This window comes from Dromaius novaehollandiae, chromosome 1 (genome assembly GCF_036370855.1).
Source record: "Dromaius novaehollandiae isolate bDroNov1 chromosome 1, bDroNov1.hap1, whole genome shotgun sequence".
Classification (NCBI taxonomy): domain Eukaryota; kingdom Metazoa; phylum Chordata; class Aves; order Casuariiformes; family Dromaiidae; genus Dromaius; species Dromaius novaehollandiae.
Genome location: NC_088098.1, coordinates 218,531,475 through 218,556,923, shown reverse-complemented (window position 1 = coordinate 218,556,923; position 25,449 = coordinate 218,531,475). Strand labels below are relative to the sequence as shown.

Below are 25,449 nucleotides of genomic sequence, written 5' to 3'. Positions count from 1 at the left end.
ACTCACAGAAACACCATGCAACTTGGTCTCATTTCAATCTGGTAAGTTCTTGTAAGCAGAGAGACTATTTGGGTCACAAGTCGCACGGAAGTGTGTTTCAAAGCACGGAGTTTAGGCACTGTGCAGGGCAGAGGCTGAGCCATTCACACCAGCTGATGATCTGACCTGTCCCCTTGTTCCACATAATTCTGCTCTCGCTACAACCCGAAGGTGTCCTGAGCCCCGTGTTACTGCAGTGACATGGCCTAGGCTCTATTTTCATTGGCTGCAGTGGGCTCTGTATTGAGCCATTGGGTGGTTTCTTAAGGCAGTGCCGATGAACTTTCTCAGCATCCAGGAGTCAGTGCCACACTCCAGACTGGGCTGCATGTGGGGTCTGGGAGCACTGGGGCGAAGGGAGACGTGACCTTTCAGCTCAAATCACAACTGTTGGACGCGTCTTGTTGCTGCTGAAAATGTTACCGGGCTGGAATGAGAGCACTTTGGCTGCACACCTGGCTTCCTAGATACTTGGCAGCCCTTCTTCAGTCTCAGCAAGTCTGGCTGCATGTGTAAAAATCTTGCAAAAACAGCTATTGCACATGTGTAGGTCAATGCTCTAAGGCATGCAGAGATGGCTGAGCACATCTAGGAGGCATCAGCTTTTTCCGTGCTTGTGCTTCAGGGTAGGTACAGACACACACCCCAGCAATCCTAGGTGGAAAGACCAACATCCGCATTGAGGAGGTCAGGAGCTCTGGGCCCAGATGACTCAGTGTCATTGCACAGATGAGAGCCCCTTCTCCCCACACCTCCATTGCTATGGCCTATTTGTCTGAGAAAAGGGACTTCCTTTGGGGAACCTCAGGTAGTCACCTCTCCCACATAATGGACCGGGAATGGGATAAATATATAGAAGGCTGTAGATACTGCAGTGCTCCTTTATTCAACCAAGACAATGGTGGGAGCCTAGAAACAGGATACACCTTACCTGCAGCATGGAAAGAGTTTAAAAATTCAGGACCCTCCAGAGGCACATGGATGACAAGGTGGAGCAGACAGCCTCTAAACTAGTATTCACCAGCTGTTTTACCACGTGCAAAATCTCTTGGATATGCCGTGTATTATATCAGTGCCACTTTGGAGTTAGTAGTTTGCATATACCTCTGCGGATCGGTTTAGTTTTCACACTGTAAATGATGGGGTTTAACACAGGGGGGACAAGAAGGTAGATATTGGCCATGAGGACATGGATCAGAGGAGACGCATGTTTCCCAAACCTGTGCACCATGGATAAGCCAATCATCGGGATGTAATAAATCAGCACAGCACAGATATGAGAGACGCAGGTGTTTAGGGCCTTGAGGCGCTCTCTCTTGGATGCAATGCTCAGCACAGTCTTAATGATCATGACATAAGACAGCACAATAGACAGGGAGTCGAGCCCAAATGTGGCCAGCAGGGCAAATAAGCCGTACATGCTGTTCACCTCGACGTGTGCACATGGCAGCTGGATTAAGTTGGGGTGCAGACAGAAGGAGTGAGCCAGCACATGGGATCTGCAGAATGGCAGCCTCCTCAGAAGTATCGGCAAGGGGATCGAGACGCTCACACTCCTCACGGTGAGCCCCAGCCCAATGAGGCCTATCCGTGGGTTGGTCAGGACAGACGCGTATTGCAGGGGGCTGTAGATGGCCACGAAGCGGTCAAAGGCCATGGCCCACAGCACCCCTGAGTCCATGATGGAAAAGCAGTGAATGAAGAACATCTGAGTGAGGCAGGCATCAAACCCGATCTCCCGTGAATCAAAGAGCAGCACGCTCAGCACCGTGGGGAGCGTAGACAGAGACACCCCAAGCTCTGCCACAGCCAACATGGAGAGGAAGAGGTACATGGGCTTGTGGAGGCTGCGCTCTGCCTTGATGACCAAGAGAACCGTGCTATTGCCTAGGATGGAAATAAGGTACATGCAGCAGAAAGGCATAGCAATCCACATGTTCCCACCTGCCATTCCTGGCATTCCGGTTAGAAGCAATGTAGAAGGTCTAAGGAAGCTGCTGTTGCTCATTTTCCTAAGGCAACATCTTTGTCCTGTCCAGGTTCCACTATCAGATCCAACACATCCTACAAAAGAATTGGCAGAGGTCATCAAAGACTAATCATGCAATAAAGCTAAACCTCTCTCATTCCTCTAACGGCCATGAGAGGATCCAGACTTCGGAGTTTGCCATGAGACACTGAAAGGACATTTGATGTCTGTGAGCTGTTCTTAGCAGGGACTAATGCAACTTCAGAGGAGCAGAAAGCTCTCCGAGATGGATGGATACAGCACCTAAGTGGAGGCTGAGTTATGGCCATCTCTGGGCCATGGCAGTGCGACATGGAGAGCAGATCGGCAGCTGGGGTCCTCTCTTGAATATGTTGCAACAGAGGGCAGAAAGCCTTCAGAAGTGACGTGCTAGATGAGGGGTGACAACAGACCTGTACCTCATACAGACAGCCTGCAGTGGCCATGGAAATCAAGGGGCCAGATCACCAGCTTTTCCTTGTCCTTCTACAGAAGAACAAGGGGAGGAACACGGTGCGCATCTCTAGACCTGTACCTTGAGACTGCCACACAACTCTCTCACCCTGAGATCTCAAAGTGCCTTCCAGTGCTTGATGAAGGAGATGCCTACATCACTTCTGTGTGGGTGTCTCAGAACACCTGTTCTCTGCTAGCTATAAACTTTCTCTGCATTTTCTCTCTCTCTCTCTCTCTCTCTCTCTTTTTTTTTTTTCATTATTTGCACATATACTTTCATTCTTTCTTTCTCTGAATATGTAGATGTGATGAATTTTTCCCTTCCCTAAATCATCTGGGCACCAAATACTTTATACAAGTGCCTTTCCACAAAGTGCTGGCTGCATCTTCCACAGCTGTGCACAGCTGAGAACCAGATACTGCTGCAGCATTTGCAGGATCCAGCCAACAAGCCTTCTTCAGCAGGCTGCTGAGAAGCAGCACTGGGAACATCTGCTAGCCTGAGACCAAAACATTCAGAACTCGGGAATTCTTCCATGCACAAGTGCTAGTGCTCTTTTCTGGTAAAAAGCACACAACCACCAAATTGCTCTGTCAGAGAGAGGAGAGCTCTGGCCATTAACAAGCCTGTAGTGCTGTGGCATGCAGGAAACACCCTGCTACGCTGAGAAAACAAGATTTCAGTGCTACTTACCCACCACCAAACTCTTCTAGCCACTTTCCAAAACACAGGCAAGGACTGCTCTTCATAGTCACCTCGCCTGGCTGTAGGTATCTGCCGTGTAGACAGCTGCATCTCTGCTGCTTGTCTGGGCTCCCACCGCTCACTGGAGGGAAACAGGCACTGCCAGAAGGCAATTCATCTCCCCCAAAGGTAGATGCCTACCATAGTCCAATGAATGGTGCCCACTGCCCTCAGACAACAAGAAAACCATCTGAGGGTAAGGCGCTCTTCAGTAGATGTGCAGTCTCTGGTTCAAACTCATTAACACCAATACTACAGCAACACTAACAAAGTGATCTGAAATTCTCCACCAGCCGACATGTGAAAGGCAGCCCAACAGAAGCAGAGAACTTTTGCCTGAAATAGGGAGCAATGCCCTAGCACCATCAGCCTGAGCATCTTGCCTGCAGGCAGCCAGAGAATGTGCTTTTATAGCACTGCCCCACAAAATCTCACTGGACTCACAGGATCATGAGGGACTTCTGCTGCCTTTTCCGGTTGCTCCACTGTCTAAAAGCAGATGATGTAAATGTAGTGTTAACAGTGACTTCCAGGGTCAAGTCTGAGGCTGCTGTGGAGCTGCATTAGGTTAGCACTGGGAGCAAAACAGCTTTATAATCCAACCAGAATAGCTGGACATCAAACGTGTAGTAGAGAGTTTCTCACAGTGGGACTCCAGCTCCTGACAAGCCTCTGGGAAGTGCTACCACTTTTTTTCTGAAGAAATAGAATGAACTGAGTTGAAATTAAAGTAATTGACTGAATGGGCCAACCAGACTCCCATTTTCTCTGCAGCCTAACAGCTCCTTAGCTCCAGCAGAAGTGTATTTGCTCTTCCTGGAGGCCCTCTGCTTGCTTCCCTGCTGGTATCCACCTCATGGAGCGACAGCAGAGCCTGGAGCCCCTTCATGGGCTCTCATGATAGCCACAGCTGCTACTGAAGATAAAGAGCTCTGAGAAATGCCAGGCAAGGGCAGACATCACCTCTAGATCCAGTGTTGAGTGCTGTTGAGTTTGCACTACAAATACAGCAGAGGTCCCTCATGCCTCTGAAGATTTGAGCTTGAATTTGGGGCACCATCTGAGCCTCATCTCATTCTGCTTCCTACACTTTTCAGTTGTAAAGCATTGGTATTGTAAAAAGTGTTTGCTCGTTTATTGGGATTGTTGACTTGTCTTAGTATAGAGAAATTCTGTTAGCAATGCTCTAGCTGTGATAGGGCATTCTAAGTAATTCCATCAGTGAGGAATTCCTGTATTTTTAAAAGGGTTTACATTGCATGGGACTTCTGGAATTTGCTAGTATAGGATTACTTTTGGTTTTAGCTTCTTTGAAAAAAAGCACGCTGTTTAATGGTAAATTTTATTAATTTCCTTCTACAAGGACAGTCACCATTCCTGTCTGAGCACCTTTCCATCAAAAAGTCCAGGGAACACCAGTCATATCAGGAGAGCCACTGCAGGAAGCTCTGCTGGAAATACTCAGCCTAAGAGAGAGACTGAAACTCTTTCAATCGTGAGGGGATTCTTTTTCTTGCTTGGTAGTGAAAGAACGTGAACAGTGAGGGGTCTAGATTCTGGCAGAAGTGAACACGCCATCTCCCAGTGGTGCAAAAGCCAGACTGGATGACTTTCTGCCAAGTTCTGCCATGCAACAAATGAAATCCCCCCCTGGACTGTACTAACAGAAGAGAGAATCTAGCCATTCCTACAGGAGTGCCCTGTTTAAACTCCAGGCATTGAGGAAGGGATTCTCCTGAAAAAAGGGTCATAACTTTAACCCCTCAGGAAATCTGCCAAGGTCCTCAGTAAATTCTGTGCATGCTTTGAGGCACATAGGTGTGGGTCAGGTTGCCTTCTGCCGGAAGAGGAGGACCACTCTGTCGCGGATCGGTTTGGTTCTCACCCCATAAACGATGGGGTTTAACACGGGGGGCAGCAGCAGGTAGAGATTGGCCACCATGATATGGAGAGAGTGGGGGATGTTCTGCCCAAAGCGGTGGGTGAGGAATGTGAAGAGGGCAGGGGTGTAAAGTGCCAAGATGACACAGACATGGGATGCACAAGTGCTGAAGGCCTTGAGCCTTGCCTCTGTGGATGGCAGCCTCGTTACTACCTGCAGGACTTTTGTGTAAGACACAAATATCACGATCACATCAAACCCCACCTGCACAAAAGCCACAAAGAGCCCGTAAATGGCATTGACTGTGGTCTCCCCACAGGCCAGCTTCACCACAGCCATGTGCTCGCAGTAGGAGTGGGAGATGATGTGCCGCTGGCAGAAGGGCAATCTGCGGAGCAGGAAGCAGATGGGACTCACCAGAACGACCCCGCGGGCCAGCACCAGGCTCCCAAGGGTCACCACCACCGGCACGGAGAGGATGCTGGAGTGCCGGAGCGGGTAGCAGATGGCAACATAGCGATCCAAGGCCATGGCCATGAGCACGCCTGACTCCACTGACGAGAAGGCGTGGATGAAGAACAACTGAACAAGGCAGGAGAGAAACCCAATCTCCCCAGAGCCCAGCCAGAAGATGCTGAGCATTTTGGGTAGAGCGGCTGTGGAGAGGACGAGGTCGGTGAAGGCCAGCATGGCCAGGAAGAGGTACATGGGCTCATGCAGACTTGGCTCTGTCTTTAGAAAGACGAGAAGGGTGATGTTCCCCAGCACAGCAATGGCATACATCATGCCGAAGGGGAAGGCAAGCCAGAACTGCTCCTTCTCCAGCCCAGGGATGCCAACCAGGAGCAAAGTAGGAGGGTAGGAGACGGTGGTAGAGTTTGGAGATGACATGAAATGCTTTTTGTCTCCTGCCTACACTGAGAACTCTTATGCCCTGTAAAAAGGTGTTAAACACCCTACAGTTGACACTGTCAGTGGTAAACACAGACTGGGTTGAGGTACAGTCTGGGTGCTCAAAACCCCCACACAGACAGACAACCCTCTAACAGCTGCTTACATTAGGTCAGGAGAGCACTTTTGAAGCAAGTGTCCTGCCAATTTCCAGTTCAAGAGCTTGATTTCACATCATGGGTGGTCTTGGAGCATGCAACCTGGATTCCCCTAGGATGAAACCAAATTGGACGATTCCTCCCAGGAACACATCTGCTACTCTGCAGCCTTCAAAGTCCAAGGGACCAGAGTAGACCTGCTCCAAAGGAAACCTGCTTGAAATGTGTGTAGTGGGGGTGGGAGGTTTTAAGCACCAGCCCTTTAGCTCTACAGAAGCTCTCTTTTTGCACTGTGAAGCTCGCTCACATCACCAGCAGCAAGGAGTGTTTGCCACAGTTGAGAAGCAGCACATCTCAGTGGGGATGGGAAACACTGAGCCAGTGCCATGGTCTTTTGGCAATGCCCCTACAAATGTAGCCTGCTAGCGATGTCCATTCTCCCCCCTACAAAAAGACAGGAGCTTACTCCATCTGCACATGTTGCTCAGCTCATGCCTTGTCCCTGGGAACTGGGAAAAAAAGGTTCCTTGAAAACAAAAACCCCTGCAACACAGACTAATCCGGTACTCCTGACCTTACAAGACCCTTCCAAAGTCTGCCTGGGACCAAGACCACTTGCATCAGAGAGCCAAAGAGGGACCTGGAAGTCGAGCAGTGGAGGAGACAATAGCAGCCTGCAAGAAAGCAGGTGGGCTCTTCCCTGAGCATCTGCTTTGAGCTGAGCAGGTTTCAGGAGCTGCTCTGCTCCCTCTGCAGCTGGCACTGGGATGTCCCAGCCCATCACCCCAGCACTGCCACCAGGCCCTGCCACAGCTGGGTCGTGGTGGACTGTTCTTCACACCTTACAAACACTCACGGCTCGGGGACCACCTTCAGTCTAGCAGAAACTTCCTGGTTTTTACGCAGCTGCAAATAGCCCAGGGATGGAAATTCCTGATCTTTCCCTTTCTCTAGTCCACCTCCTTCCTCCCAGCTGCCTCCATTGCTTCTACTTGCCTTACCCCTTCATTCTCCCATGGAGAGCACCAGCAACGTGGACATACTTCCCAGGCCAAAGCAGCAGGAAATACAGACCACTTGCCCGTCAGCTTTGCCGGGGCTATTGCAGCACTTGCTGCTGCTGCCCAGGAGGAGCACGGACATGAAGGACTGTGCTGCAGAACAACCAGTCTCTGCCCTAACCCTCAATACTCACCTGCCTGCTGCAGGGTTCCAGGCAGGGACGCTGCACTGAGGAGACCAGCAGACAGTTATATATCTGCCAGATAAACCCCAGCAGGGAGCTCTGCCTTTCTCCTGCTCCTTCCTACGTCATTAGAGAAAGAGAGAGAGAAAGCAACAATTTTAACCCCTTCACTGCCGATGACCTCACAGACAGCTCCATTTTGCCCAGTTTGATTTCGGTTTCCTTGCAGTGTATTTAGTTGGAGGATGACTCCAGAGCAATGGGCTTGTTCAAGATTAACTCACAGAACTGGGTTTTTAAATGATTACTGCAGCAGCAGGATTTATGAACTACTTCCCAAAGAGCAAAAATCCATGCTTTCTCTGTTACAATTTTGCTTGTAGCCCTACTACATGGTTTGAGAGGGAAATCAGTACCCTCATGCCCATTATATGGATGATGCCACTGAAGTGTAAAGACGTCCTATAAGCAGAAGCAGATCTAGGAGCCTGTGTTGTGTTTGTTGACTTAGTTTCAGAGGTCTGCAGCACGCTGCATGTGGTTTTGGTGTTTTTGTGGTGTTCAGTAGAGAATGTCTCTGTGAATTCTTTGTCAAAGCCATTTTGAATTAAAAACTAAGCCTTGCAGGTCAAGCCACCAAATGAAATCTTGGGCCACCATGTCAACCCCCAACACAGCCTGTGGGACCACAGGAATTTCTGTCATCACTGGGGTTAAGAAAGACGATGCAATGGCAGCAGCTGTTATCATCTGTGTCAGAGATTCCTGGACTTTCTGGACACAGGTGCCAGCACTCAGCCTTGCCACATCCCACCAGGCTCTCTGAGGCAGCAGCACGAACCACCTTTGCTGCAGCGCCCCGGTCCCTGCAGGGCAATGCTCCTTGGCTAAAGTTGGGACAAAAAGATGGAGAGCAAGAACCCCATGCAGTTTTTGCTGGCACCCAGGGGAAAGTCCTCATGCCTCCCTACTCTGAGGCTCTGTTAGCTGTGTTCTTGAAAAATAGATGGCTAGGAAATAAAATACAGTGTTTTCAGGATGGTTCATTCATTCTTATTATTTTTCTCTGAACACCAAAGGAAACAAAAGAAGCAACATATGGAGACTGAGCAGGAGCCCTTTTTCAATGCCACGGCCTTCTGGAAGGACTTTAGGTCCGTAACCCATCTCTGGAAAATTCATTCACACTTGCCCAAATCATATTAGGCAGGTACAGGTTCGTTTCATTCTTATGAATAGTTGTCACCCTTCTAAGCTGTAATAAAACAGGATAGGACAAAAAGGACAGGGTACAAAATTGCCTTGAAGTCCCAGATGGCAACTACTTGTAACTTGCTTAGAGGGCAATATTTATTTTGAAATAAAACATGCTTTAATTTGGCAGGAAAGGTTATAAAAAGATCTGTTTCATGGAAACTGAAGCTACAGACTACACTATAGACTACAGACTACAAAAAGGATGCACACTTTACAGTGTACGTTAGCTTGCAATTGCAAGAAAATGTACCAGACTGCAGTGCGTTTTCTCTCTTGAAGGCCCCAAACCAAGACAGCACATGTCTTTGGGAAGATGCCTGTTTCAGCACGTCTAGACATTATGGACAAGGTGCAAGATGCTGTGGGTGCAACCCTTTGACCTGTGTTGACCAGAAGGGCAGAGGGGCATAAAGTTTTTGTGTGGACTTAATATCCGCCAAATACAATCCCACAAACTTCTTTTGGTGCCAGTTCTTCCCATGAGGGATCTGGAATAGTGCTGATGGAGGCACAAGGTACCACAGGGCCAAATAAATGTCATACCCCATAGGCAACAGTATGATGAAGCTTTTCAGGAGAAGAAGGGCTTCTGGTTCCCCTGCCTCACTGCTTCTCAGCCTGGGACCCGTAAACCACTTCTGCATGCTCACACCTGGCAGTGATGGGGTAGGAGAGCTCCCGGAATCCAGGAAAGAGAGACTCTGCCATTTTGGGGGTGGAGGCGTTAGTCCTTGCTTTCATCCTCCTCAAAGGAAATCCTTGTTCACTGCCAGCTTTCCACACATTTTCCTTTCTTTGTTTTTCCAGAATATTTCCTTCCCTTTTCCCACATCAGCTTGCCTTTTTATGCTTATGTGTACGGGGGCCACAAGGGTACGTGTCAAGGAGAGGAAGGCTTCCTGGAGAGGTTGTGCAGTCTCCCTCCTTGGTGATTTCTAGCATCCAATTGAATGGAGCCATGAGCAAGCGTGTATTTCTGGCATATAAATGCAAATCCTTGCCACAGTGTGCCCTTGTGGCAAAGGAGGCCAACAGCCTCCCGGGCTGCATCAGGAGGAGCATGGCCAGCAGATCAAGGCAGGTGATCCTTCCCCTCTACTCAGCCCTGGTGAGGCCACACCTGCAGTGCTGGACCCAGTGCTGGGCTCCCCAATACAACTATAGTATTAAATTATATAAATCGGAAAAAAGAGTCTGTCTGTTGTAAAGAATGGTGTGTCAAGGACACGTCAGTCACGTGCATATTGGGATGGATGGCTGTAATTGTCACGTTTTCTGGCAATAATGAATAGCAAAACCGGAAGAGAGGGAGGTGGTGGGATCAGCTGCCAGGAGCTGTGGGTGCTCTCTCTGGCCTGCCTTAATCATGGGCACACATCACCCGTCTCCGTGGAGCCTGCCCTGCTGCAGATACACTGCAAAGGCTGTGGGCTGATGCAGAGCTGTGAAGATGGAGTCACCCAGGTTTGCAAAACAGGCTGAAAGTGTCAGGTGGAAGATAAAACGTATTTTGCTCCTAACAGATATTGTATGCAGTTTTTACAAGGGTTGAGAAAAAGAATTAGTCAAACATCAGTGATAAGATAAGTAATGGAGTCTCAGCTACAAAAAATAGTAGGGGTGTGAGTTTTATCATGGTTTTCAGAGAAGAATACTTGTTTTCTCTACACTGAAACACTCTCCGCAACAGCCAGGGCATATTGCCTGTCTATTGGGAATGAAACTTTCAAAACTCCTGCTGAAAGGTGTAATGGATTAATAACACCTCAGAGCCTTGGAAGGAACTATTAGTCACATTTTAATGTCAATCTAAGGAGCATGCTAACTGGAGGACTCTCAGATGTGATCTGTTTTGGTTCCCACAGTCACCAGAATTACAGGAGCAGAAAAAACATTTCTCTTCACTTGCCAAGAGAGGAAAGCCAAAATAGTCTTTAACTGACTCTGTGCTGCTGCTGCCAGGGTTATGCATAGTGTAAGGCGTGATCGCATGTCTCTGCAGGGAATTCTTCCCTGTCAGAAATGTCAGCACAACAGAGGATTTCTCAAGGCAGGTCTTGCAGCTAGTGAGACTTGAATACATTCATAGCAACATGCAGGCATCCCTGTGATATGTTGGTTTTGTTTTTGCTCACGACTTGAAATGAGGAGAAGCTGCAATGTACTTTGCTTTAGTAAAAGATGCCTTCTTGATTTTGAGATGCAAATAGCGGCATTGCTTCCTCCAAGACACAGTGTGGAAATACCCAGGCTAGTGTCTGCTTCCGCAGCAGCCGTTTCTGACACGTCTGTTATTTAGGCTGCCCTGCTTGCTGCGGAGATGCTTGGACAGAAAGTGGGTCTGGCAGTGAAACAAGGGGCATTTGTGCATGAATGGTTTCCTTTTTCCCATGTGTAAACTGCTGGGTTGAAAGGTGCTTATCAGATGACACTTCCAAAGGACGCCTCTCACAAGATACCTGTCCCTCCATATGCACAAAACCCTTATGACCAAGGACAGCCAGAGCCTGGCACCTCCCCAGCTCGTCTGCATGTGTCTGAGCGGGTTGGCACATGCTTTGCCCAGCACAGAGGCAGCCCCGTTGCTGAAGGGGCTTCTTGCATCAGCACTTTGACAAGGCGGTGCTCACAAAGCCTCTGCCTGGTCCCCCTCACCTGCTGCAGGTGAGACCACCCGTGCCTGTGCCTCACCTGTGCCCAGGTCCCCCCCAGGTCCCTCTGCACAACCCCACCGTCCTCAGCAGGTGCAGAGACCGGCATTTTAGAGCTAGGCTGTAGGAACAGATTGCAAGCACTGGCTGGCAACAGGGCCACAGCACTTCTCCTGTGTCACCAGCAAAATCTGAGGTCGTGGCAACTGCAACACTGATGCAAAAGCTTTGAGAACTATCATCTGGATGTTAGGAGGTTTGTGATCCCCCTTAGTAACCTTTGGAAAAGGAGGATTTGAAACTCCACTGTGATTCACCCTATCCGATCTGCCTTCCTCACTCCTTTTCTCCTCCTCCTCCCCTCTGTTTAGTGCTCTTCCAGGCCAGATTACATTTAAGAAGAGAACCAGACACATGCGCAGTTTCCATCCCAAACCAGAAGTGGTGGGATCAAGTGTTTTGAAATGATGAGGCATGAGCTGCTTTGTCATATCCAAGGACTAACTGGGCCTTCAGTGTAGTAATTCTCTCATCACTGGCACAAAAGGAACACAGAAACCAAATTCTTTTTGTTCTTGTTGGCAGCCTTAGATCACCTGTCCCTCAGTCTTCTTTTGCCCAGCCTAAACAGCCACTGCTGTGCAGGTGGGTCCCCAGGCTCCACCCCACAGAAAGGGAGAGTTCCTGCTGAGGCACCCAGATACTCACTACGCAGGAACAAGTGGACAAAGAGTCCATTTAAGGCAACTGGGCAACATCAGGCAGGAAGCGTTTCTGTCTTTTGCAGCTCTCACATTCCAGCATGGTATCTCTGAAGGAGATACACGCACGTGGCTGTGGCCACAGCAGCAGTTCTGTGGCCGATGGCTGGGGGGGTCCTCTGGGTTGCGTCTGGGTGGCGGACATGGGACAAGTCCCTGAGCTGTGCCCAGGGTGGCTCCAAAGCGATCCTGTCACCGCTGCAGCAGTGCTCAGAGCTGCACAGACCACCACCCTCCTAGATACTGCAAAGCATCCGCTGGCATCCAGGAGACTTTTTGCAAAGAGGTGCAAAGGGGTACCTTGTTTTAACCAACACTCAGTGATGAAATCCAAGCAGTGGTTCCAAAGAGCCATGTCTCCACATTACCCTCCAACCTGGCCTGGTGCAGAGCAGCAGTTCCACCCTGGAGCCAACACCTTCAGCTGCCGCAACAGGTCACACTCCAGGGGCCCCAAACTGTGTCGGTGACATCCCCACCAGCTGCATCGGGAGATCACAAACTCAACGCGTGCCTGGACACCTGCATGAAGACAGTGAAATGGAGGAGTCTCGATCTGGAGCTGAATCCCATCCTGATGTCTTCTTCATTGCAAATTAATTGCAGAACTGATTGCCTTTGTTCAGTGTTTGGCATTTGAAAAATGTATCTTTCTATTAGAAGAAGAAAGAAAGAAAGAAAAACCCCATGAAAATTAGATGTTTTCTGTTTATTTCCTGATGAGATTCCCATAAACGTTTAGGATCCTTGTGGCTGTTCTTGCAGCTCCCTTGTGCTGCTGCCAAGGTGATGGCAGGGAGAGGTGCCATTAAACCCCTGGAGTGTGCAGCTGGTGACCTCAGCCCCTGCACAAGGTCCCAGGGGACCCTAATCGGTGCTGGGATTTCACATGGGCATTATAAAAACACACGGTTTCCTCCACATGTGGAACATCCAGGCACGAGAGTGATGCTCTGTCCTGCTGCCTGGTCTGCTGCAGGAGCAGAGCAGAGCGGAGCGGAGCAGAGCGGAGCGGAGCAGAGCACATCGGAAGGGGCAGCACCTTTTCATATGTAAGTCTCAGCTCATCTTGATGTTTTAATTTTGAAAGTGTCATTTTCCATTCAGATGTTGTGAGAAAGGAGAGCTCTGGTTAGCAATCAGTTGCTTACCTATTGCTGCACTCCTGCAGCTCTTTCACGCTCTCCATCACCTCACCACCCAGGTAGCTCTTACCAGAGCACCCCTTGTGTATTTATCTACCTTTCCACACATGTCTTCATTGACTGTTTGTATCTCTTCCTGGCACAGTCCATTGCCTGCTCCTGATGTGTTCCCCGGCCACCTTGCAGAGACACTGCGGGAATGCAGTGTGGGATATCCACTGACTGAGGGAGGGGGCATTTCTGCAGAGAGCAACAGCCAGTGCTCTAACAACGTATTTCAGGCAGGATTTAAAGCCCTGAAGCCAGTCTCTGAGAGCTGTGTATCTTCATGGCATCTTTCACAAAATAGAGGTTATTCCCTGTCTGCTGATGGGACAGGGTCTTGCTCCTTCCCCTGGAGCTGGGGCAATGCAGCAGGTGACCTGACTCCGCTGGCCTTGCTTCTGGGGAGCCTGGCAGATGGTGCTGCAAAGCGTGACCAAGCAAGCAGCTGCAAAAGCAATGCTAGTCTTTTCCCAGTTTAATGGATATTCACTCAAGTCAGAACAGCTGATGATGCACAGAGTGAACAACATAAGCTTTTATTTTTGCAGGATGTCCAAAGCAAGTTAGAGAGGATGAAGAGGAGGCCTGAGTTCAAGACTGAGCACCCAAATTCAGGTACCAAGAGCTACTCTTGCTTACAATAATCAGAGCACTCTGGAAAGCTGTCTGCTAATGCAGCTTCTCCAGCCAATGATTTAGCTGGCTCAGTAAGAACTGGAGGCACAGATGTCTGCAGCTTTGTCTGAGATGTGGGGCGGTTGGGAAGAGACTCATTCCATTTTTCATGACACATGAATGAGTTTAGCCACGTGCACCCAAATTAAGCAAGAGCATGTCCCCTGTTTGCATAGGCAGATGGAAGATGAAATCCTGGAGTGCTGAGGGCTGGAGAAGTTTGACTTTTTCCATATCGACGACTGTAGCTCCTGAAGAGAACAGCAGACAAGTCCAGCAAATGCTTGCTGCTCCCACAGCAGTTCAGTCTATAGGTGTGTTTTACAACTTTTTTTAAGCTGCAACCCCCCCACCCCTCCCAGCGATGCAGAGCCTGTATCCAAAATGTAATCCCTTTGACAACAGCTTTGCTTGTATTAGTTGTATTTCAGTACCTCTCTTTCTCGCTGAGGCATCTGTGGGCCATGGCGTGGAAGACCTTTGTGAACAGTTCTGTAGAAGTAATGAGAGCTGGGTTTGTGTATGCGTTGCTTAATGTTTTTACCTGTAACTATTAGTTGTAATAACATCACTGCTAAGAGTTCTAGTTGCTCTATATAGACTGCTAACATGCATGTCTACTGAAACACCTCTCACTTCTGCTAGCTCGATATGCTATCAATAGAAGTTGTAGTAATGGCAACAACATTTACAATAATAAAGTAAAGGAAGATGATAAGGTTCTAAATTTGTTGATGCCTTATGAAAGTTAGACCTGCCAGACTGCTCATGTCCCCTCTGGGATCAGAGTGGGTGACAGATAAATTTCAGCAATTGCTTCTGTTTCTATCACTCCTGGGAGCCCTTGTTCTTGAGCACAACCCCATGGTGCCAGGCGCTGCACAAACACAGGACAGAGGAAAACTTCCACCTCTTCCCCTTCATCTTTGGCAAGGGGATAGGTTGAGGTCAAAACTCAGCAGTCAGGTAGAAGGAAGTGCAGGTGGTTTGCAGGGAGCTCCAAACAAGGCATCCTGCATGGGACGAAAGACAAAAATCTGAAAAGCTAGCGAGTGAGCCAGCGGAGCTGCCTGGGTGGGATGGTGCCTGTGACCAAGGACAGACAGCATGCTGGAGGCCTCGTCTGGGAAAGGCAACAAGAAGCTGTCCTCTGTTGCAGTAGCTCCTGGGCGGGTGGAGGGCTGCCTGGAGGAGGTGGGGCTGATCCAGATGGTGAGCAGGACAGTGGTCCCCCCAGCAGCGTCCTGCATGGAGGTGGGTGGAGGGGTAGGCTGTGTGCATCAGGGCCTGGGAGCAGAGATGGGAAGAGGGCTGGAGGACAGCTTTATCTGGGGGATGGAGAGGGAAGGCTATAGACAGTTTGTGAACTTGACGTGCCTGGGTGTTGAGAAGTGGAGAGAGACTCAGATGGACCTAGAGACCAGGGCCTGAGTGACAGGGCAGGACAGTGACGTTGCTTACAGTGACTGAGAGAAGGGACTGCAGCAACATGTTGGCAGGGATGCAGCCCTGCTGCAATAAATAATGCTAATATCTGCTTTACAGGGGAGGAACCAAGAGGAAATGAAAGAGGGACAACAACTGAATCCAGAGCTCCCAAATTCTACCCTCTGCTCCAGTACATCTTCAGGGAGGAGAAAAGAAAAGAGTTCTTCACCCTGAGTCCCTGCCTCGCATTCTGCTGGCAGCTTGCTTTCATCTCCCTGTGAAATCGCATCCTATGCTACCTTGGAACATTAATGAAAAAGGAGGCCTTCAGCTCAAGCAGGGCTTGAGCCTGGAGCAAGCATGTCCCCACAGAACAGCACTGATGCCCTGGCCTTCCTGCTCGTAGGCATTCCTGGGCTGGCTGATCTCCAGCGCTGGCTTTCCATCCCTTTCTTTCTGATGTATCTCCTTGCACTTCTGGGAAACTGCACCATCCTTCTGGTTGTAAGAACATATCCAAGGCTCCATGAGCCCATGTACTATTTCCTCTCTATGCTGGCCACCACAGACCTGGGTCTAACCCTGTCCACCTTGCCCACAATGCCACAAGTGTTCTGGTTCAATGCCATGGAGATCAGCTTCCCAGTCTGCCTCCTCCAGATGTTCTGCATCCATGCCTTCTCCTTCATGGAGTCCTCAGTGCTTCTGGCCATGGCCTTTGATCGCTACGTGGCCATCTGCTACCCACTGAGATATTCCGCCATCCTTACGCCTACAAGGATTGCAACGGTTGCACTGGGGATTGTCTGCCGATGCACTCTCACTCTGCTCCCGTTAATCTGCCTTCTTACACGCATGTCATTCTGCAGGTCCCATGTGCTTTCTCACTCCTACTGCCTGCATCAGGACATAATGCGGCTGGCATGCACAGACACCACGTTGAACAGCCTGTATGGCTTAACTCTAGTGCTGCTGATAGTGATCCTAGACCCAGTGCTTATCACCGTGTCCTACATCATGATCATTAGGAGCGTGCTGGGCACTGCCTCCAGAGAGGAACGGGCCAAAGCCCTGAACACTTGCATATCTCACTTCTCTGCTGTCCTGATCTTCTATGTCCCCATGGTCGGCCTGTCCATTATACACCGCTATGGGAAGACTGCTGCACCCATTAGCCGTGTTCTCATGGCCAACATCTACCTTTTCATCCCACCTGTCTTGAACCCTATCATCTACAGTTTGCAAACCAAGCACATTCGCAAAGGCGTCACCAGGCTCCTGTGTCAAAGGCTGGCCTGGCCTGGCCGTGGCCAGCAGCCCAGGAATCTCTAAGAACTGGGAAGCTTGCCAAAAGGAAGAGCATAGAAATTCTGACAAAATGTGACAGGGCAAACAGAAAGAGGAGCTTAAGAGAGCTCAAAAAATCAATGGGAAGAGCACCTTGTGAAGGATGCTCAAAGGGACAGTTAAATGTTCACTAACTTTATGAAAAGCAGCAGTCCAGCTAGGAAACTGATGAACTACGTGGTGACCCAGGGTGAGAGTCTCACTCAGAGGTGACAAGGCTCTGGCAGAGAGGCTCACTGAATTCTTTGCACCAGATTTTGCCACTGAAGGTGGTGGGTAGACTCTTACACCTGATGCAGTGCTCATAGCAGATGGACTGCAGGATCTTGATCCATCTGAAGGAAAGATGGAGGAAGGATTACACCAAATAAATGTCAGTTAAATAAGAGTAAGTCCCAGGACCATGAGTCGTTCACCTGACAGGCCATAAGGAACTCAGGTGTGAAACTGCAGAACTGCCGGACCCAGCACGAGGATGCATAACTCCGTTACAAATGGTCCCTGTGCTGGAGGACAGGGGATTGCCACTTGAACTCCACTTGCAACAGGGACTCTAGGGGGGCCCCTAAGATCTGCCGACCAGTGGGCCTGATCTCTGTCCTTGCTGAGACAGTAGAGGCTACGGTAAAGAATAAGGTCACCAAGCATACAGAGAAGTGTGGTCTTGCAAAGAACCAGCCAGGCTACTGCAAAGGGAAATCCTGCCCCCGCAGTAGGTCAGACTTCTGTGAGGCTCTCTACAAACAGGGAGATCCAGTGGATGTAAGACATCTGGATGCCCCAAAAGTCTGATTAAAACCTATTAAAGAAATTAATGTGTCAAGGGGTTCAAGGAAACCTTCTGTGGGTGGGAAGTTGGTTAAAGTAAAGGGCAGGTCATTTTCAGTTCAGAGAACAGTCAGCACAGAAGACCCCAAGGGATGTCTCCTAGGACTCCTTTTCTTCATCATTTTCATCAGTAACCTGGACGAGGGAGTGTGCAGTGAATTCTCAGAGCTTGCAGAGGACACTAGGTTAGTCACTGGACTAAGAATAAGTCTTCTGTATTTTGGTAAGACAGGTAAAACTGTCACTGCAAAACCAATAAAGTCTTGATTCCATTTACAAGCTGTGCTTCTTTCTACTCGTAACAACCTGTTGAGTTTACCACAGCCCAAACTCACAGAAACACCATGCAACTTGGTCTCATTTCAGTCTGGTAAGTTATTGTAAGCAGAGAGACTATTTGGGTCACAAGTCGCACAGAAGTGTGTTTCAAAGCACGGAGTTCAGGCACTGTGCAGGGCAGAGGCTGAGCCATTCACACCAGCTGATGATCTGACCTGTCCCCTTGTTCCACATAATTCTGCTCTCGCTACAACCCGAAGGTGTCCTGAGCCCCGTGTTACTGCAGTGACATGGCCTAGGCTCTATTTTCATTGGCTGCAGTGGGCTCTGTATTGAGCCATTGGGTGGTTTCTTAAGGCAGTGCCGATGAACTTTCTCAGCATCCAGGAGTCAGTGCCACACTCCGCGTTGGGCTGCATGTGGGGTCTGGGAGCACTGGGGCGAAGGGAGACGTGACCTTTCAGCTCAAATCACAACTGTTGGATGCGTCTTGTTGCTGCTGAAAATGTTACCGGGCTGGAATGAGAGCACTTTGGCTGCACACCTGGCTTCCTAGATACTTGGCAGCCCTTCTTCAGTCTCAGCAAGTCTGGCTGCATGTGTAAAAATCTTGCAAAAACAGCTATTGCACATGTGTAGGTCAATGCTCTAAGGCATGCAGAGATGGCTGAGCACATCTAGGAGGCATCAGCTTTTTCCGTGCTTGTGCTTCAGGGTAGGTACAGACACACACCCCAGCAATCCTAGGTGGAAAGACCAACATCCGCATTGAGGAGGTCAGGAGCTCTGGGCCCAGATGACTCAGTGTCATTGCACAGATGAGAGCCCCTTCTCCCCACACCTCCATTGCTATGGCCTATTTGTCTGAGAAAAGGGACTTCCTTTGGGGAACCTCAGGTAGTCACCTCTCCCACATAATGGACCGGGAATGGGATAAATATATAGAAGGCTGTAGATACTGCAGTGCTCCTTTATTCAACCAAGACAATGGTGGGAGCCTAGAAACAGGATACACCTTACCTGCAGCATGGAAAGAGTTTAAAGATTCAGGACCCTCCAGAGGCACATGGATGACAAGGTGGAGCAGACAGCCTCTAAACTAGTATTCCCCAGCTGTTTTACCACGTGCAAAATCTCTTGGATATGCTGTGTATTATATCAGTGCCACTTTGGAGTTAGTAGTTTGCATATACCTCTGTGGATTGGTTTAGTTTTCACACTGTAAACGATGGGGTTTAACACAGGGGGGACAAGAAGGTAGATATTGGCCATGAGGACATGGATCAGAGGAGACGCATGTTTCCCAAACCTGTGCACCATGGATAAGCCAATCATCGGGATGTAATAAATCAGCACAGCACAGATATGAGAGACGCAGGTGTTTAGGGCCTTGAGGCGCTCTCTCTTGGATGCAATGCTCAGCACAGTCTTAATGATCATGACATAAGACAGCACAATAGACAGGGAGTCGAGCCCAAATGTGGCCAGCAGGGCAAATAAGCCGTACATGCTGTTCACCTCGACGTGTGCACATGGCAGCTGGATTAAGTTGGGGTGCAGACAGAAGGAGTGAGCCAGCACATGGGATCTGCAGAATGGCAGCCTCCTCAGAAGTATCGGCAAGGGGATCGAGACGCTCACACTCCTCACGGTGAGCCCCAGCCCAATGAGGCCTATCCGTGGGTTGGTCAGGACAGATGCGTATTGCAGGGGGCTGTAGATGGCCACGAAGCGGTCAAAGGCCATGGCCCACAGCACCCCTGAGTCCATGATGGAAAAGCAGTGAATGAAGAACATCTGAGTGAGGCAGGCATCAAACCCGATCTCCCGTGAATCAAAGAGCAGCACGCTCAGCACCGTGGGGAGCGTAGACAGAGACACCCCAAGCTCTGCCACAGCCAACATGGAGAGGAAGAGGTACATGGGCTTGTGGAGGCTGCGCTCTGCCTTGATGACCAAGAGAACCGTGCTATTGCCTAGGATGGAAATAAGGTACATGCAGCAGAAAGGCATAGCAATCCACATGTTCCCACCTGCCATTCCTGGCATTCCGGTTAGAAGCAATGTAGAAGGTCTAAGGAAGCTGCTGTTGCTCATTTTCCTAAGGCAACATCTTTGTCCTGTCCAGGTTCCACTATCAGATCCAACACATCCTACAACAGAATTGGCAGAGGTCATCAAAGACTAATCATGCAATAAAGCTAAACCTCTCTCATTCCTCTAACGGCCATGAGAGGATCCAGACTTCGGAGTTTGCCATGAGACATTTGATGTCTGTGAGCTGTTCTTAGCAGGGACTAATGCAACTTCAGAGGAGCAGAAAGCTCACCGAGATGGATGGATACAGCACCTAAGTGGAGGCTGAGTTATGGCCATCTCTGGGCCATGGCAGTGCGAGATGGAGAGCAGATCGGCAGCTGGGGTACTCTCTTGAATGTGTTGCAACAGAGGGCAGAAAGCCTTCAGAAGTGACGTGCTAGATGAGGGGTGACAACAGACCTGTACCTCATACAGACAGCCTGCAGTGGCCATGGAAATCAAGGGGCCAGATCACCAGCTTTTCCTTGTCCTTCTGCAGAAGGACAAGGGGAGGAACACGGTGCACACCTCTAGACCTGTACCTTGAGACTGCCACACAACTCTCTCACCCTGAGATCTCAAAGTGCCTTCCAGTGCTTGATGAAGGAGATGCCTACATCACTTCTGTGTGGGTGTCTCAGAACACCTGCTCTCTGCTAGCTATAAACTTTCTCTGCATTTTCTCTCTCTCTCTCTCTCTCTCTCTCTCTTTTTTTTTTTTTTCATTATTTGCACATATACTTTTGTTCTTTCTTTCTCTGAATATGTAGATGTGATGAATTTTTCCCTTCCCTAAATCATCTGGGCACCAAATACTTTATACAAGTGCCTTTCCACACAGTGCTGGCTGCATCTTCCACAGCTGTGCACAGCTGAGAACCAGATACTGCTGCAGCATTTTGCAGGATCCAGCCAACAAGCCTTCTTCAGCAGGCTGCTGAGAAGCAGCACTGGGAACATCTGCTAGCCTGAGACCAAAACATTCAGAACTCGGGAATTCTTCCATGCACAAGTGCTAGTGCTCTTTTCTGGTAAAAAGCACACAACCACCAAATTGCTCTGTCAGAGAGAGGAGAGCTCTGGCCATTAACAAGCCCGCAGTGCTGTGGCATGCAGGAAACACCCTGCTACGCTGAGAAAACAAGATTTCAGTGCTACTCACCCACCACCAAACTCTTCTAGCCACTTTCCAAAACACAGGCAAGGACTGCTCTTTATAGTCACCTCGCCTGGCTGTAGGTATCTGCCGTGTAGACAGCTGCATCTCTGCTGCTTGTCTGGGCTCCCACCGCTCACTGGAGGGAAACAGGCACTGCCAGAAGGCAATTCATCTCCCCCAAAGGTAGATGCCTACCATAGTCCAATGAATGGTGCTCACTGCCCTCAGACAACAAGAAAACCATCTGAGGGTAAGGAGCTCTTCAGTAGATGTGCAGTCTCTGGTGCAAACTCATTAACACCAATGCTACAGCAACACTAACAAAGTGATCTGAAATTCTCCACCAGCCAACATGTGAAAGGCAGCCCAACAGAAGCAGAGAACTTTTGCCTGAAATAGGGAGCAATGCCCCAGTACCATCAGCCTGAGCATCTTGCCTGCAGGCAGCCAGAGAATGTGCTTTTATAGCACTGCCCCACAAAATCTCACTGGACTCACAGGATCATGAGGGACTTCTGCTGCCTTTTCCGGTTGCTCCACTGTCTAAAAGCAGATGATGTAAATGTAGTGTTAACAGTGACTTCCAGGGTCAAGTCAGAGGCTGCTGTGGAGCTGCATTAGGTTAGCACCAGGAGCTAAAGAGCTTTATAATCCAACCAGAATAGCTTGACATCAAACGTGTAGTAGAGAGTTTCTCACAGTGGGACTCCAGCTCCTGACAAGCCTCTGGGAAGTGCTACCACTTTTTTTCTGAAGAGATAGAATGAACTGAGTCGAAATTAAAGTAATTGACTGAATGGGCCAACCAGACTCCCATTTTCTCTGCAGCCTAACAGCTACGTAGCTCCAGCAGAAGTGTATTTGCTCTTCCTGGAGCCCCTCTGCTTGCTTCCCTGCTGGTATCCACCTCATGGAGTGAGAGCAGAGCCTGGAACCCCTTCATGGGCTCTCATGAGAGCCACAGCTGCTACTGAAGATAAAGAGCTCTGAGAAATGCCAGGCAAGGGCAGACATCGCCTCTAGATCCACTGTGTTGAGTGCTGTTGAGTTTGCACTACAAATACAGCAGAGGTCCCTCATGCCTCTGAAGATTTGAGCTTGAATTTGGGGCACCATCTGAGCCTCATCTCATTCTGCTTCCTACACTTTCCAGATGTAAAGCATTGGTATTGTAAAATGTGTTTGCTCGTTTATTGGGATTGTTGACTTGCCTTAGTATAGAGAAATTCTGTTAGCAATGCTCTAGCTGTGATAGGGCATTCTAAGTAATTCCATCAGTGAGGAATTCCTGTATTTTTAAAAGGGTTTACATTGCATGGGACTTCTGGAATTTGCTAGTATAGGATTACTTTTGGTTTTAGCTTCTTTGAAAAAAAGCACGCTGCTTAAAGGTAAATTTTATTAATTTCCTTCTACAAGGACAATCCCCACTCCTGTCTGAGCACCTTTCCATCAGAAAGTCCAGGGAACACCAGTCATATCAGGAGAGCCACTGCAGGAAGCTCTGCTGGAAATACTCAGCCTAAGAGAGAGACTGAAACTCTTTCAATCGTGAGGGGATCCTTTTTCTTGCTTGGTAGTGAATGAACGTGAACAGTGAGGGGTCTAGATTCTGGCAGAAGTGAACACGCCATCTCCCAGTGGTGCAAAAGCCAGACTGGATGGCTTTCTGCCAAGTTCTGCCATGCAACAAATGAAATCCCCCCCTGGACTGTACTAACAGAAGAGAGAATCTAGCCATTCCTACATGAGTGCCCTGTTTAAACTCCAGGCATTGAGGAAGGGATTCTCCTGAAAAAAGGGTCATAACTTTACCCCTCAGGAAATCTGCCAAGGTCCTCAGTAAATTCTGTGCATGCTTTGAGGCACATAGGTGTGGGTCAGGTTGCCTTCTGCCGGAAGAGGAGGACCACTCTGTCGCGGATCGGTTTGGTTCTCACCCCATAAACGATGGGGTTTAACACGGGGGGCAGCAGCAGGTAGAGATTGGCCACCATGATATGGAGAGAGTGGGGGATGTTCTGCCCAAAGCGGTGGGTGAGGAATGTGAAGAGGGCAGGGGTGTAAAATGCCAAGATGACACAGACATGGGATGCACAAGTGCTGAAGGCCTTGAGCCTTGCCTCCGTGGATGGCAGCCTCATTACTACCTGCAGGATTGTGGTGTAGGACACAAATATCACGATCACATCAAACCCCACCACCACAAAAGCCACAAAGAGCCCGTAAATGGCATTGACTGTGGTCTCCCCACAGGCCAGCTTCACCACAGCCATGTGCTCGCAGTAGGAGTGGGAGATGATGTGCCGCTGGCAGAAGGGCAATCTGCGGAGCAGGAAGCAGAAGGGACTCACCAGAACGACCCCGCGGGCCAGCACCAGGCTCCCAAGGGTCACCACCACCGGCACGGAGAGGATGCTGGAGTGCCGGAGCGGGTAGCAGATGGCAACATAGCGATCCAAGGCCATGGCCATGAGCACGCCTGACTCCACTGACGAGAAGGCGTGGATGAAGAACAACTGAACAAGGCAGGAGAGAAACCCAATCTCCCCAGAGCCCAGCCAGAAGATGCTGAGCATTTTGGGTAGAGCGGCTGTGGAGAGGACGAGGTCGGTGAAGGCCAGCATGGCCAGGAAGAGGTACATGGGCTCATGCAGACTTGGCTCTGTCTTTAGAAAGACGAGAAGGGTGATGTTCCCCAGCACAGCAATGGCATACATCATGCCGAAGGGGAAGGCAAGCCAGAACTGCTCCTTCTCCAGCCCAGGGATGCCAACCAGGAGCAAAGTAGGAGGGTAGGAGACGGTGGTAGAGTTTGGAGACGACATGAAATGCTTTTTGTCTCCTGCCTACACTGAGAACTCCTTTGCCATGTAAAAAACTGTTAAACACCCTGGAGCTGACACTGTCAGTGGTAAACACAGACTGGGTTGAGGTACAGTCTGGGTGCTCAAAACCCCCACACAGACAGACAACCCTCTAACAGCTGCTTACATTAGGTCAGGAGAGCACTTTTGAAGCAAGTGTCCTGCCAATTTCCAGTTCAAGAGCTTGATTTCACATCATGGGTGGTCTTGGAGCATGCAGCCTGGATTGCTCTAGGATGAAACCAAATTGGACGATTCCTCCCAGGAACACATCTGCTACTCTGCAGCCTTCAAAGTCCAAGGGACCAGAGTAGACCTGCTCCAAAGGAAACCTGCTTGAAATGTGTGTAGTGGGGGTGGGAGGTTTTAAGCACCAGCCCTTTAGCTCTACAGAAGCTCTCTTTTTGCACTGTGAAGCTCACTCACATCACCAGCAGCAAGGAGTGTTTGCCACGGTCGAGAAGCAGCACATCTCAGTGGGGATGGGAAACACTGAGCCAGTGCCATGGTCTTTTGGCAATGCCCCTACAAATGTAGCCTGCTAGCGATGTCCATTCTCCCCCCTACAAAAAGACAGGAGCTTACTCCATCTGCACATGTTGCTCAGCTCATGCCTTGTCCCTGGGAACTGGGAAAAAAAGGTTCCTTGAAAACAAAAACCCCTGCAACACAGACTAATCCGGTACTCCTGACCTTACAAGACCCTTCCAAAGTCTGCCTGGGACCAAGACCACTTGCATCAGAGAGCCAAAGAGGGACCTGGAAGTCGAGCAGTGGAGGAGACAATAGCAGCCTGCAAGAAAGCAGGTGGGCTCTTCCCTGAGCATCTGCTTTGAGCTGAGCTGGTTTCAGGAGCTGCTCTGCTCCCTCTGCAGCTGGCACTGGGATGTCCCAGCCCATCACCCCAGCACTGCCACCAGGCCCTGCCACAGCTGGGTCGTGGTGGACTGTTCTTCACACCTTACAAACACTCACGGCTCGGGGAGCACCTTCAGTCTAGCAGAAACTTCCTGGTTTTTACGCAGCTGCAAATAGCCCAGGGATGGAAATTCCTGATCTTTCCCTTTCTCTAGTCCACCTCCTTCCTCCCAGCTGCCTCCATTGCTTCTACTTGCCTTACCCCTTCATTCTCCCATGGAGAGCACCAGCAACGTGGACATACTTCCCAGGCCAAAGCAGCAGGAAATACAGACCACTTGCCCGTCAGCTTTGCTGGGGCTATTGCAGCACTTGCTGCTGCTGCCCAGGAGGAGCACGGACATGAAGGACTGTGCTGCAGAACAACCAGTCTCTGCCCTAACCCTCAATACTCACCTGCCTGCTGCAGGGTTCCAGGCAGGGACGCTGCACTGAGGAGACCAGCAGACAGTTATATATCTGCCAGATGAACCCCAGCAGGGAGCTCTGCCTTTCTCCTGCTCCTTCCTACGTCATTAGAGAAAGAGAGAGAGAAAGCAACAATTTTAACCCCTTCACTGCCAATGACCTCACAGACAGCTCCATTTTGCCCAGTTTGATTTCGGTTTCCTTGCAGTGTATTTAGTTGGAGGATGACTCCAGAGC

At 49.6% G+C, this 25,449-nt stretch overlaps 5 protein-coding genes across 5 annotated transcripts; 1 reads left to right on the top strand and 4 right to left on the bottom strand.

Moving 5' to 3' along the window:
• Positions 1–1,073: 1,073 nt before the first annotated feature.
• Positions 1,074–6,264, bottom strand: LOC135327207 (olfactory receptor 51G2-like). The gene is made up of 2 exons (XM_064505317.1): positions 6,188–6,264; positions 1,074–2,103 (listed from the first exon to the last, which is right to left on the bottom strand). Exon 2 carries the CDS (start codon positions 2,045–2,047, stop codon positions 1,109–1,111), a length of 939 nt encoding a protein of 312 aa, XP_064361387.1. The 5' UTR covers positions 2,048–2,103; positions 6,188–6,264; the 3' UTR covers positions 1,074–1,108.
• LOC135330725 (olfactory receptor 52R1-like) lies at positions 5,064–6,021 on the bottom strand. Its single transcript, XM_064525470.1, has one exon. The coding sequence runs from the start codon at positions 6,019–6,021 to the stop codon at positions 5,074–5,076; it is 948 nt and encodes a 315-aa protein (XP_064381540.1). The 3' UTR covers positions 5,064–5,073.
• A 9,186-nt stretch (positions 6,265–15,450) lies between the features above and the next one.
• On the top strand, positions 15,451–16,667 carry LOC135327205 (olfactory receptor 51I2-like). Its single transcript, XM_064505314.1, has one exon. It carries the CDS (start codon positions 15,688–15,690, stop codon positions 16,657–16,659), a length of 972 nt encoding a protein of 323 aa, XP_064361384.1. The 5' UTR covers positions 15,451–15,687; the 3' UTR covers positions 16,660–16,667.
• Positions 16,668–18,747: 2,080 nt separating this feature from the next.
• Positions 18,748–24,251, bottom strand: LOC135327206 (olfactory receptor 51G2-like). The gene is made up of 2 exons (XM_064505316.1): positions 24,014–24,251; positions 18,748–19,934 (listed from the first exon to the last, which is right to left on the bottom strand). The coding sequence occupies exon 2, from the start codon at positions 19,876–19,878 to the stop codon at positions 18,940–18,942; it is 939 nt and encodes a 312-aa protein (XP_064361386.1). The 5' UTR covers positions 19,879–19,934; positions 24,014–24,251; the 3' UTR covers positions 18,748–18,939.
• On the bottom strand, positions 22,741–23,847 carry LOC135330721 (olfactory receptor 52R1-like). Its single transcript, XM_064525411.1, has one exon. It carries the CDS (start codon positions 23,845–23,847, stop codon positions 22,900–22,902), a length of 948 nt encoding a protein of 315 aa, XP_064381481.1. The 3' UTR covers positions 22,741–22,899.
• Positions 24,252–25,449: the final 1,198 nt, after the last annotated feature.

Bases quoted from the DNA above. Each gene is read 5' to 3' on its own strand.
- LOC135327207 (XM_064505317.1), bottom strand. From the start codon at position 2,047: ATGAGCAACAGCAGCTTCCTTAGACCTTCTACATTGCTTCTAACCGGA.
- LOC135330725 (XM_064525470.1), bottom strand. From the start codon at position 6,021: ATGTCATCTCCAAACTCTACCACCGTCTCCTACCCTCCTACTTTGCTC.
- LOC135327205 (XM_064505314.1), top strand. From the start codon at position 15,688: ATGTCCCCACAGAACAGCACTGATGCCCTGGCCTTCCTGCTCGTAGGC.
- LOC135327206 (XM_064505316.1), bottom strand. From the start codon at position 19,878: ATGAGCAACAGCAGCTTCCTTAGACCTTCTACATTGCTTCTAACCGGA.
- LOC135330721 (XM_064525411.1), bottom strand. From the start codon at position 23,847: ATGTCGTCTCCAAACTCTACCACCGTCTCCTACCCTCCTACTTTGCTC.